Genomic DNA, 13,912 nt, shown 5'->3' on the forward strand with positions numbered 1-13,912 from the left:
CGTTATATTCCCAAAAAGGGCACTGGTTTGTCATGGAGAAATAACTTTTCAAAATGTGCGTTAAAGGCGTTTTCCTACACAGTAGTTTCAAACACACACACACACACACACACACACACACACACACGGCCAACCATTTGGAAGCCAGGGATTAGCTTTTCATAGCATGAATCATCACCAAATGTTCTTGGAGAAATCAGGGCCAATTAATGGCTTCGCTGACACTGATGGGCAGGGAACAGGGCAACCTTCTATCTGATTTCTGGAGGTCCCCTCGGAGCAGGGCGCCTGGCTCCCTCCCCCACCCCTGGCTGACCTCTCCTAATTACGTGTGGCCCTTCCGTGAGTTCAGAGAAGGACAGCAGACACAGTGATGAAAGATGTGCCGTCATGGGTACCAATGGGAGACGACAGGGAAGGCCATTTAATGGAACAGGAGCAGATGCTGACATGCCACAGCCTGTCAGGAAAGGCTCCTTCCCAGCCCTGTGCTGGGCTTTCTTTCTGTTTTGCTTTTTTCACCCTTGCCCCTCTTTTCTTTGAGGAGCTTGAGTAAGATCTAGGTGATAGAAAACTGCAACACTTGCAGGCAACCTCGATCTGATTCGGGGTGTCTAGATCTGGGTTTGCATTCCCCTCTTCTGTGAGACAGGGTAAAAGCATAATTTTTATCTGGAGGCATGCATAAAATAAAACATATATTTTTTTTACTCTAGATATTTTTGAACAACACATAATGGGCATTTCTGGAAATATTTTCCCATTTTAACTTTTGTGGTTTTGGATAGGGAGAGCTGGTCCTAATTAAGTCTACTTTCTAACTTTTAAGAACGGCTCCATTTATCTTTAACATGGTTTTCATTTTTCCTCTTTCTGGTGCCTGCCTAAAGCCATTTGGGACCTTCCCCTCTCACATTCCCCAGGCAAGACAGAGATTAGGTAAGCCTCCCCACCCTCCGTGCCTCCCCACCCCACCTCCCCGTAGCACAAAGCAGTCAGCGGGGGCCTGGGAGGATCCTGGGCTAGGGTCATGGGTGCTTTCTCAGCTTTCTCGAGGCAAATGCTTAGATGATTAGTCTGGTCTTCCCCCTTTCTTCAATACGAATGAAAGTAGGTTACACTTACTGAACACCAGCCTGTGGGGCAGGATAGCACTGTAGTGAAGGGATGAACCCTGGAACCGGCTTTGTGATCCTAGACCAGTGATGGCGAACCTTTTGAGCTCGGCGTGTCAGCATTTTGAAAAACCCTAACTTAACTCTGGTGCCGTGTCACATATAGAAATTTTTTGATATTTGCAACCATAGTAAAACAAAGACTTATACTTTTTATATTTATTTTATATATTTAAATGCCATTTAACAAAGACAAATCAACCAAAAAAAAAAATGAGTTCGCGTGTCACCTCTGACACGCGTGTCACAGGTTCGCCATCACTGGCCTAGACCCATCAATGATCCGCTCTGAGCCTCAGTTTCCTTTCTGCAAAATGGAATTAATGACAGCACCCATCTCACAGAGGTTTAGGGAGGATCAGAGGAGCTAATATTGACAAGAGCGCCTGGTGCCCCCTTGGCACTCGGTCAACGTTGGCTGCCCTCCATCTTCCTCATCACCCCCCTCACTTTCCTTACTGTCAGACCCCTCTCAACAGCGTCATGAATCAGGATTTAAACTCTAGTGTGCTTGGCACTGATGCCCGTGCTGTACACCAGTGTTTTGGACTTTCTTGATGGTGAGCCGCGTGAGAACTACAGCTTCTCTGATGCAGCCTGGTGTCTCCTGGTCTTACAGATCCCCCATTGCCTTTCCCTGCTGCTCAGGAACCACCGAATGAGTGTGGTGACTATCCCCTCATTCCTCAGCTTGAGAGCTGCTGCTCGTGGCCACCTCCAGGTTGGCACCGACTGAAAAGAGCCCGCCACGGGGAAGGGAAGTAACGCAGGATGTCACGGCTCACGTGCCAGGCTTCACCATGACTACACCACTGTCCCGTGACCTCGCTGTGGCTCAGTTTTCTCAGCTTCCTTCATCCCGCCGGAAGTGTTCATGAGTGAGGACTTCCAGACCCCCGGGGTCCTGCCAGGTGCTGTGTAAATCGTGTAGCAGGCTTAGGAGGCTTGGGTGATATGACAGACACTGAGCGCTTACTATGTGCCAGGCACAGGTTTTAAGAGTCTCAGAATCATCTTATGGGATCATTATTATCCCTGCTTTCCGGGTGGGGGGGGGCGGGGGGGGGGACTGAGGCATGGCTTTACGACACTCACCCACGGCCACACAGGCTCTCTGCCCCGAACCCACGTTGTTCTGCTTTTCAAATCAGGAGAGAAAGCATTTGGACAAATTTAAAGCATTAATATGAAAGTTGTGTAGTATTAATAGAAAAAAAATATTTTACTGCTATTTCTGGCCATTTTTTTCTTTTTTAAATCAAAGGAAATGTTTTACACATTGACCAGGCAGTAGTTTGAGGTCTGATGTCCCAGCAGGCTCTCCCACCGGCTGAGGCCCTACGGCCTGGGGCTGGCGGGAAGCTGGTTTTCCATCCTCACTGCCAGAGGACGGAAAGGGGTTGGTGCTTTTTCAATAGGCTGTCCAGTGACGGAGCAGCCCTGTGGGGCTGGAGCACAGAAATGTCAGTTTTCCATCCTAGGAGAGTGAGGCTGGAGAAGGGGACAGCTCGCCTGAGCGCTATGGTAAGTCAGGGCTACCACCAGCCACAGGGTCTGGGTTTCGAGGTGGTACCCAGAGAGGAGGCGAAAGAGGAGGGGAGTGACAATGCTATCAGTTCCCACCCAGCAGGAAGGGCGTGGTCAGCGATGCTGCCCAGAGTGTCTGATTTCCCTCGACCCCACCACCACGTGGATTACCACAGGAGCAACTGAAGCAATGAACATGGCCTGGCAAGGGACGTCTCCAAAGGAGTTGGGGTGTGCTCATGTCAGAATGTTATGTAGCCGTCAAAAGTCATCTGTGCAGCCCCACCAGGAGGTCAGGGCACAGGCTTGGGTAGCAGGCTCAATCCTCAATTGGGGGTGTGCAGGAGGCACCCAATCAATGATTCTCTCTCACCATTGATGTTCTATCTCTCTCTTCCTTTCCCTTCCTCTCTGAAATCAGTAAAAATATATTTTAAAAAGTCACATGTGCAGGTGTTCAACTTGACAAACAGTCAAAGAAAGGCAAATTAAAATATCAATGACATACCTTTATGTTTCCCTATCAGAGAGCCAGCATTTGCTACTGTGCTCATACAGTGAGCATTACAGCAGCTCTCACCCCAGCGTGGTTCCTAAGATACAGGACAGACCTCTGCAGGCTGAAAACAAGAATCTGGCAACTGGATCAGGGTCCTGGGTCTCCAGGAAGCACCCCCTTCCCTGGCCCTGCCTTAGCCGGATCAGACATCAGAAGTGCTTCCGGAGCCCCAGAGGGTCTGACTTTCACCTGCACCCTGAAGCCGAGGCAACTTAGCTGACCACTCAAAGCACCCACGTGACTAACGATGACTGGTGGCCATACTTCCAGTTCCACTGTGAGCCTGCAGCTTCCCCCAGAGAGTCCCTGATCACCTTAGGTTTTGTGTGTAATTATAGAAAGAGTACTCATTTTCCTAATTGGAGGTTCATCATCCACATCAGATCAGGAGCCTCACCTTTGCTGATGCACAGGAGGCAAACGCTTCTGGCCCCAATGGGTGTGACCCTGGCCAAGCCAACAGGTTCAAGGGGAAGGGAGGACAGTGGAGAAACAGGTCTGTTATTCCTGAGCCAGCCTTCACCCGGAAGGTGAAAACAGACTCAGACACAGAGTACTTGTACAACAAAATCCTCTCTCTCTCCCTGCTTCAGCCTGGGCTCTCAGGCATGCTGTGCTGGTTTGGGGGCCCAAGGCTCAACCATGAGCTGAAGAGGTACAGCGATAGGTGTAAAGAACAAACTAAACAGCCAAAGGTCTCAGAAACACGTTGCAGGAGAAGAGGTCGCTAGGGCTTTGGAAAGGAAGACTCAGGGGAATCTTTCCATCAGCATCCTCCCAGGTAAGAAGAAGTGAGTTGCCGGGGGGTTGGGGGGGAGAAATAAGGCTTACACTGCAACACAAGGGATTTCAGCTGGACTCAAGGCAGAACAAGATGGGGCCGTACTCACACCACCATTGCAGCATTTGTTCAGCAGCTATGTGCCAGGCACACCCTGTCTTTTTTGTACCACTTAGGGGAGGATGATGCATATAAGGCACTGATACAGGGTGTCTCCATGGACTCTTGGATTCAAGGGCTCCTTCTAAGTCATACCAACATGGTCAAGAGCATTGGGGCCAGATGCCTGGCGTGGAATCCACACTCTGCTCTTGGACCATTACAGCAATTCCTTGCCTCAGTTTCTTTAGCTGTAAAATGAGGACAGCAATCACATCAATATCTCAGGATTGTTATGGGGAATAAACAAGTTGGTCTACAGACAGCACTTAGAACAGTACTGGCCTGTAGGGAGAATTCAATGTGTGGAGCTCCTACTGATATCAGCTTCCTTCTGTTTATAGAAATAATCCTGCTTGTGGTGGAAATTCTGGGAATGACTAACAGATAATAAGAATAAGATAAAAGTCACCCTCAATTCCTTCAACCATTTCTGGGAACTTAAAGGTACCTCTTCCGTCTAGGAGGTGATTAGCACCAGGATTCAGTCTGGGCTCTACATGTGTCAGGCTCACTTCCTGGCTCACCGTGCCCACCAGAGCTGTCCTACTCATCATATTGTTGACATGGTGCCTGGCTCACCCTGGAGCCAGAAGTCTCACTCATTTTCCTGTAAATGATTTCTGATCTTAAAATTTTTTAAAATTTTATCCAGTCTTTTTTTTTTGCATGTGTTTTAATAGTATATGTGAACAATAAAGAATAATAATAATAATAATAATAATAGTAGTATCTGTGACCTCACACCTTTTTCAGAAGTACATAGGATCTGTGTTATAAACATGGTCACTACATTCAACGAAAGCCTAGTTGCCCAGAGAAGGAGGGTGCCTCTTCCAAGAAGTTCTCTGTAGCCAGGCAGCCTAGCGCTGCTTCTTCCTAAATGACTTCTGATTTCCTGGTCTTTCCCAGATCTTAACCTAAAGCCTGCCGTTTGCTACTTCATGCAAACACCAATGGTAGGCACATGGGCATATGGGACCTTGTGTAGATTTCACAAAGATTCTTGTTGCAGATTCCAGAATTCTCCAATCAGTGGAGTGCAATTTCCTGGGAGAGAAATGACGACTTGGACGTTTCCACTTGAGCATGTTGATAGTGAAGAAACATTTCAAATGTACTGGTCTCCCAAGATGACAAGACAAGACAGGAGACCCAAAGCAAAGAGACAACCAAAGACCCATCTGTGCAGAGCAAGAGCATTGGACTTGCTGGGGATGCAGGAACTCTTCAGGTGGACACCCAGACCCAGCTGTGAGTCAGATGAAGGTGAAGGACACACACAGGGATGGGAACCTGACACTCGGCAGCTCCCGTGAGAAAGGAAGATGAGGCAAGGAAATACGGGCATATTCCAAACCATTCTTAGTAAAAGGAGATATCACCTCACTAAAGACTAACTGAGGCACAGGTGATGCCGACCGACAGTGAGCCATGTATGTAATCAGTGTCCTCCAGTCACAGGCCCAGGAGAAGTGAGTGTCAGCCGAGCGGTGACTAGCGACCAGCTGAGGGATCCTTCCTGGACATGGGGCTCTGGAGTGAGAACCAGCATCATTAAGTCCACCCTCCACATTCATGAAAGCGGGAATGAGGAAGGGATGGGAAGCATGTTGACAAGCTCATGCCTTCTGGGAGAGAAAACCTAAAGATCCAGTGAAGGCACAATAAACAACAGGTAAAGTGAAGATGGAAGAGAAAGGAGACAATGGGAGGCACCCTTTGGAGATTCTTGAGACAGTATAGCAACTGTAAGCCCACAGGACACGGGCTGATGAGAAGGTCTCCTGAGGACCGATGATGGTGCCACTCATAGCGCTCCCCGTGCCGACACATGGGTACTTTCATTTAAATTGTTCAACATACCAACACATTTAATATTCAAAACAGCTCTATGAGGTAGTTACTATTATCATTAGACTCATTTAATGGTACAAAACTAAAGAACAAGAAACAAAATTGAGGTGCAGACAGGATCATTGCTGACCAGGGCCAGCAGCCAGCAAGCAGCAGATCTGAACCCAGGCAGCCTCATCCCTGAGCTGCTCTCCTCACGGCTGGGCTAGTCTGACTCTTGGGATGAGCAGGTTGAAAAGAAACGACATATACATTAGGTGCAGCGCAATCCAAAGAACCTGACATGAACCCTGATGACAATGTGTAAGAATGGGAAAATGTAAAACTCTACCAGCCCACTGACCCCCTGTGTGTGTGCCAAAGAGTGCAGATGAGGAAGTCGCTTCTTATCAAATAGCAAAATCATTTTGTCTGAACCTGGGTTTAAAAAGACTTCTAGTAGAAGTTTAAAAAGACTTCTAATACTTCTAGTACAGATGTAGAAGGAAATAGGTTACATTATGAAACAGAAATGGTCTTGGCACTTTGTAAGCAAGAAAGAATATCGCAATTTATGCTGGATGAGATGTCTGGGGAGTGAGGACGGGAGAAGAAAGCTACAGCGAGGGAACTGTCAGGCCGGCCACATTTCTGGAAGCATGAGAACCCAGCCTGGGGACTTCAATGGCTCTGCCAACAGCCCTCTGAAGAGCAGGACAGAGTGAGGGATGGGAACAATGCCGACCCAATAGTGACACTTAAGAGAGGACCCCGACAAGTCAGGGAGGATGCGGGCAGAAGAACATGGCCTTGGCAGAGGCAATAGGAGACAACGGGGAGAAGGTGAAGGGCAAGACTGTGGACAGAAATACCTGGATAGTTATGATTTAAATAAGCACCATCCGCCAGCATTTACACAAAGGCAGCCATGTCTAACAAGTCTGACTTAATGATGACGTATCACGAAGGCTGACGGGGCTAAGCTGTGGGCCTGGGGAAGTTCTGGATGCAGTACCAGCGCCTGAATCTGTGTGGGAAATGGGTATGTGGCTTTTGTAATGGCCTGTGAAGGAGGAAAGGCTGTTCCTGCCTAGGAAAGGGGGTGGCCCACCAAGCAGAAACATGAAATCCTGACAGGTGAGCTCTGACCCTGACTTTGCCCAGGGCAGAGCCCCCCACCCAGGCTCCCTGACAGGGATGGTCCCACCAAGTGCACTGAAGAGGCGTATGGATTCATGCAGAAGGGACCAGAGCCCACCAGGGGGTGGTTTTGCAGACTGTGCAAAGCAGGCTGGTGGCTGGCCTGTCGGCACCAGTCTGACCAGCAGCAGAGTTATAAACTCCAAACTCAGTACAAGGGCCCATTGTCTCTGCTCCCTCGGGTGGCCAGGTGTCCCTCTGGTAGGCCTCTTGCTGGCTCCTGGGGCAGCCTCCAGGTACAGAAGTGGGTACAGTGGAGCTCCCTCCTCACCAGGCTTGGAAACAAATCACTTACCACATCATCTCTGTCTTCCCACTCGACCTCGGAGAGGTCCACGCTACTGTAGTTAGGTTTCCTTCGCTTTTTCCCTTCTTCGTACTAGCAAGGGGACGAGACAGAAAGAGAAAACACTTCCATGAGACGACCAGCAGGGCAACCTTTATCCTCCTGAGTCCTGTTCTGAGGATGGGGACCATGAATGGAGGGGCGTCAATGAGAGGCCTAGCCGGGTACCAGTCCTAGAGGTTTGAAAGGCAGGAAAGTTGAGGCCAGACGTCTACGAACATTGGCTCTGAGCTGGGAGAATATACCAGCCAACTCTTTGCTTGATATGAACTTACCTACTGAACCTCAGGGCTCTAAATCACCAGATGCAAATCAGAGTTTCCCCTCCTCAGAGGGCTTGTATGTGAGATGGGGAAGAGCCTTTTCCTCCACAACAAGGCTCTAAAACCGCCCATTTAAAACACAGAAAAGGGCGTTTTACATATGGTATCAAATACCTAGTGGCGTCCTTCTATGTTTTATGCTTCTCCACTCTACCTCTTATCTCAATGTACTCTACACACTTGGTTAGGCTACAAAAGCACCAGTCTCCGCAGGAGGGTTCAACATCCTAGTAACGTGTGCAGACACACAGAAACTTCTACCTGCCACCCCAGTGGCCCCGGCAGTCCTGAGCTCAGCATGCTGCCTCCCCGGGCTGGATGTGGGTGCTGGGAATCGCTGCCAGATCTAAAGGCCATTGGGGCATTTCTCTGGAAAAGTGGGCGAGTGCATTCATAACTGGGCATGTGGTTTCAGGATTTCCCCCCTAAATCACTGGCATTAGTCACCCTGCAAGCCAACCCTTTTATCAACCGGATGTTCCTGGTCTGGACACTGCTGTCTCTGGTCTTCAATGTTGGCTGGTGGGCGCTTATAATGTGGGAAAGTCTGCCCTCTACTGCAGGCTGAGGAGAAGGGACCCCTGTACAGTAAGATATGGCTAACGTCAGATGGGGAAAATGTATGTATGTACAGCCTTTTCTTGTTTGCTTTTCTCTCTAAATTGTCCATCTTTGGATTTAATTGATAAGATTCTAAGACTCTGAAACCACAAGTTACCACTTTGAACATTGGCTACTATGGAGACTGGTGCTGAGGGCACATCAGACGTGATGGAGAAAATCCCTGTCCACAGGTGGAACCAGACAGGTCCAACCTGGCCCTAGTGACGTCTGAGGGAGAGAGACCGGACGGAGAGCCCCTGTGCGGCCAAGCAGGGTGAGGTGGTCCCCTAGCCTCTTGCCTTCTTCATTTTGGCTGAATTTCTGGAACCCTGAGACATCTGTGGAGACTGCCCACCCCCAACATCCGGGAAGGCCACCTTGCCTCCAAGGGGCAGGGCCCTGATGAGCCCTGCTCACCGGCCTTCCCTCCCTGCCCCCAGGTTTCCGACGAACAGCATTCACGGTGAGTGCTATGACATCAGACCCGCTCCAGATGAAGAGGAGGGGAAGTGCTTCCCTCAGAAGGCGCTGTAAATGATAGCAGACTCTCGGTTGGATCCTGTCATGGAAAGTCCGTGTATGCAGGGCAGCTCTGTGCTCGGGAAAGCCAGGCCAGCTGAGTGGGAGGAACAGGACGAGGGCAGGGAGCTGTCGCTAGAGTCTAAGTGAGGAGGTGTGATTCAGACATTCTTGGACCATTGTTACCTGTGCTCATGGCCCAAGTCCCATTTTAGTAAGAGCCATCACAGAGTCAGCAGGCACTCCAGAAGTTCACGCAGCCCAGATTCTGACTGTTAAAGGGGAACTGTCACAATTTCTTGGGGAGCCTAATGCTAAGTCTGAACTGTCTTTTTGGTGGAAGTACTTCCTTTGGTTGCTTCAAAGTGCCCCTTTATTCATTTATTCAACCTCTATTTATTGGACATTCTTTCCCAAGGACTTGCTGGCAGTTTATCACCTTCTGCCTCTGGGAGGTCAATTCCTTGCCCATCACGCATATAGGAAAATGGGCTCTAACACGTTAAATAACACATCAAATAACAAGATAGATAAGATCATATAGCCAGTAGGAGGAGGACACCCCCACCTACCACACCTCCTGACCAAGAAACTTTAAAAAATCCCAAGGTCCAGAGCACCAAATGCTCCCTCAGCCTTAGAAAAAGTACCCACCTGTCTTTGTTAGAAGAGGGGAGAGCAGTGGTCCTGCCCCTTATCAGGCATGTGACTGAGCAAGGTGCCCACCTGCTCCAAGCCTTTTTCTCAGTTGCCAAAGGGAAACATAGGAGCACGTCCACAGCCAAGGGAGGTTGGGAGGATTAAACAGATGCTATATGTGAAGTGGGGAACGCATTCCCAGGCACAAAATAAACCCTTAATATGTAGCTAGCATGATTCCTGAGAGCCCTGGCCCTCCTGGTCAAGACATAGGCTCACTGTATGCAACTGGCTAATATTTCACTTCCATGAAATGAAGGGGACCCATGCAATAATTTTGCAGGTCACTGTTTTGCAAACCATAGACAGGTTGGAGAGATTTGTTGAAGAGGATAATGTCAGACAAGCACACACACATGTCTTCACCTGGTGTGTATCTTATACACCAAGAGTTGTATACTCAACACCAAGTTGTGACTCAAACACTCCCGGTAGAAAAATGGGTACTTGTGCTAAAGAACCCAAGTCCTTTTAGATGGCACCTGGCACAAGTGCAACTGCAGAGAACCCTGGGTTTCTGACCATTCCTAACATGTCGTTTCTTCATTGTTTAAATAACCACTCAAGAAATGCAGTACATTATATTCCTGGTATTCATGAAACTTGAAGAGATTAGAGAGTCAGGGGAAGTAAGACTTCCCAGAATATGGATCAATGAGCCACCCTAGTCCAGCAAGTCTCCGTAGTTGAATTTCACTGAGAAACAGACCGAGCTGGGATCTTCCCTCCAGAACTCCATTGTAGGAATGGCCCTCTGCAATGTGTCCTTAACCCGGCATGTGTAACAGGTCTGAACCACTTTCCATGTGCGTCTTTAGGAATGGGTGAGCTCCTTTAGAATACAGTGATGTAACCAGGTGATTCATTTGGGTGAGAAAAGGAAAAAAGCCAATGGTCGGATGCATATATGAAACAGGTTGGGAATGACGAGTAAGCACTAGCATAATGACCTGAGAGTGACCTTTGTCATTTCCCCCATTAATAAAGATATTAAATGGCCAGAGACTAGACCTTCTTTAGGAAGACTCCTGTGCTACAGATTGTCACCATCCATCCCCTCCGCCCCCCACTTACATGGTCATCTTTCATTTTTTCCTATAGGGAACCCCTTGACCCTACTCTCAATAAATGTAGTTCCAGTGGAGGTAAGACCTCCTTAGTTCAGGGGTAGACAAGTGACCTGAGCATGGGAGGAAGACCCAGATCCCTCCAGGACACGGAGATTGGTTCAGAGACGGGGACATAACTCAGGCCAACCCAACTGAGACTCTATCTGGGATGCTTTCCTGGATTTGCCCAGAGAAAGAGGCTCTCCATCCACCAGCATCATTAAGGTGCGAGGATGTGAATTTGAGCTCCTCCTGGCCACTGCGGCCACTACTTCCTGAGAATGATGTCGGGGCAGAGAAAGCAGAAAATAGATATGAAGCAAGTCCTGAAACCAGATATGCACACCTGAATCAAGCTGTGCCTGAAATCCGTATTCTTTCAGATGTTTCATGTACCAATACATTCTCTCCACATGACCCTCTTTCCCTTTTTAAAAATTTGTAAAAGCTGGCTTGAATTTCAAGCATAGGTAGTCAACAGGGTTCTGACTTGTATAGAGTGTTTATTTTCTTCTTCTAAAATGAACTACTTTAAAAGTACACTTTAAGTGAACTGTTCACAAACTTTGGTACTTTAATGATTATTTAGGAACATGTGATTTGGTGTTCCTATAGGGAACCCGTCGATTACATTAATGCTAATCGAGACAAATTACATGTTGAAATGGGCTGATCCTCTGTACCTATTTTCCCCTTGAGAGGACATATGTGTGTGGCCACAGACAGAGAGAGACAGAAAAAGAACCAAATTCTCAAATCTCCCAGGCCATCTCTCCCCTCTCCCATGGGACTGGGCCTGGGACAAACCCCAGGTCCACCAGCCCCTCTCCCTCTTCCCTGCGTGAGGATCTTGTTACTGGGGCCGAGGCACTGTATATGGCATTTGTTAGTGTATCTGTAATCTGTAACTTCCTTTGAAAATGTGATTAACGAATTGCAAACGGTTTCCAAAGGTTTATAAACAGATACTTTGAGAGCCACAGGTAGGTTTGTAGTTTTTGGTGCCTGTTTTATGAAAAAAATATGTGAGGGAGAATTTAATAAGGAAAGATATTCTGTGCTATGAAATGCTTTGAGGTGGAGTTTTAAATAAAGGCCAGATGTGGTGAACACACAAGCCAGCCTGTGGCCTAGGAGGATGGGACCAGAGGGGCACCCATCTGAGGAGGAAGCTGGAACCATCTGGGGGCGTGCGAAGGGCCAGGCGTTCCTGCAGTGGTGACGATCTGGATAGGAGCGCCTGTGTTACCTGCAGACCCACGTTGGATGCGTAATGGGATGGGCTACAGTGGTGGCCATGTTCATGTTGGTTTTAAAAAACCCCAAAATGCCTTTGGCTTTTCTGTGTTCTTTTGGGAAGGGCCAGAGGAAATCAGCCACACACATCCATGCAGCCTCTGTGAGACAAATAATGTGTGTGTTAATAATTGATACACGGGACGTGCTGCTCCGCGCTGCCAACAGGAAGGAAGGAGATGGGGTGGGAGGCCCACAACTGGAGAGGAAGAAGCGTTGCCCAAAGCTAATGCCATCTGCAGAAAGGGTATGGCCGCGGGCTGGGAGCCAGCCATTGTCTGGGCAGATGTTTCTCCTCCAGGGCAGCCACGGTCCTCAGCTGGTGAACACCTTGGCCACATCGCCCGAGGTCCTGGCCTCCTCTCATCTCAGAGGCATAGCAGCCACTTCAGAGAAGGAAAGAAGGCACGGCCTCTCTCCTCCATGAAGAGAGTGGGGGCTGATGGCCACTTCATTCCTTCACTCCTTCAACCCTTCATGCCCTCACTTGCTCATTTGTTCACCCACACACCCCAAAGTACTGTTGGACACTGAATATTTATCAGGCACTGAGCCAGGCCCAGGTGAGCTTTGGGAAGGCATGGAGAAGCTGTCAGAAAAGGATAACCTCCCGCCCTCGAGTAGCACATCTTGATTCACCACCAGTGAATCAGGCCAGTTAGGAGAGCAGTTAAAAACCAGGGCCCAGCATCAGTCTCCCACTCCCATCAGGTTTTCATCTACAGGCTGTGTACTCTTTGGGCTAGTGTGCACTTGTCTGGGCTCCTCTGGGCTGGTGTGCACTTGTCTGGGCTCCTCTGGGCTGGTGTGCACTTGTCTGGGCTCCTCTGGGCTAGTGTGCACTTGTCTGGGCTCCCCTAGGGCTGGTGTGCACTGTCTGGGCTCCTCTGGGCTGGTGTGCACTTGTCTGGGCTCCTCTGGGCTGGTGTGCACTTGTCTGGGCTCCTCTGGGCTAGTGTGCACTTGTCTGGGCTCCCCTAGGGCTGGTGTGCACTGTCTGGGCTCCTCTGGGCTGGTGTGCACTTGTCTGGGCTCCTCTGGGCTGGTGTGCACTTGTCTGGGCTCCTCTGGGCTGGTGTGCACTGTCTGGGCTCCCCTAGGGCTGGTGTGCACTGTCTGGGCTCCTCTGGGCTGGTGTGCACTGTCTGGGCTCCCCTAGGGCTGGTGTGCACTGTCTGGGCTCCTCTGGGCTGGTGTGCACTTGTCTGGGCTCCTCTGGGCTAGTGTGCACTTGTCTGGGCTCCTCTGGGCTGGTGTGCACTCGTCTGGGCTCCTCTGGGCTGGTGTGCACTCGTCTGGGCTCCTCTGGGCTGGTGTGCACTTGTCTGGGCTCCTCTGGGCTGGTGTGCACTTGTCTGGGCTCCTCTGGGCTGGTGTGCACTTGTCTGGGCCCCTCTGGGCTGGTGTGCACTTGTCTGGGCTCCCCTGGGGCTAATGTACACTTGTCTGGGCTCCTCTGGGCTGGTGTGCACTTGTCTGAGCTCCTCTGGGTTGGTGTGCACTTGTCTGCGCTCCTCTGGGCTAGTGTGCACTTGTCTGGGCTCCCCTGGAGCTAGGGTGCACTTGTCTGAGCTCCCCTGGGGCTAATGTACACTTGTCTGGGCTCCTCTGGGCTGGTGTGCACTTGTCTGAGCTCCTCTGGGCTAGTGTACACTTGTCTGGGCCCCTCTGGGCTAGTGTATACTTGTCTGGGCTCCCCTGGGGCTAATGTACACTTGTCTGGACTCCTCTGGGCTGGTGTGCACTTGTCTGAGCTCCTCTGGGCTGGTGTGCACTTGTT

At 49.7% G+C, this 13,912-nt stretch overlaps 1 protein-coding gene across 2 annotated transcripts in view; it reads right to left on the reverse strand.

Annotated features, from left to right (window-relative positions):
• Positions 1–13,912, reverse strand: part of CACNA2D3 (calcium voltage-gated channel auxiliary subunit alpha2delta 3) — a gene marked incomplete at its 5' end in the record, with an annotated part of 806,336 nt that overhangs the window by 180,457 nt on the left and 611,967 nt on the right. For both annotated transcript variants that reach the window (XM_081105975.1, XM_081105974.1), the window contains one exon: positions 7,533–7,616. In XM_081105975.1, the coding sequence (XP_080962101.1) occupies positions 7,533–7,616 (84 nt within the window). The remainder of the gene's footprint in view (positions 1–7,532; positions 7,617–13,912) is intronic.

The sequence above is a fragment of the Myotis nattereri genome (assembly GCF_964212035.1).
Source record: "Myotis nattereri genome assembly, chromosome: 14".
NCBI classification, from domain to species: domain Eukaryota; kingdom Metazoa; phylum Chordata; class Mammalia; order Chiroptera; family Vespertilionidae; genus Myotis; species Myotis nattereri.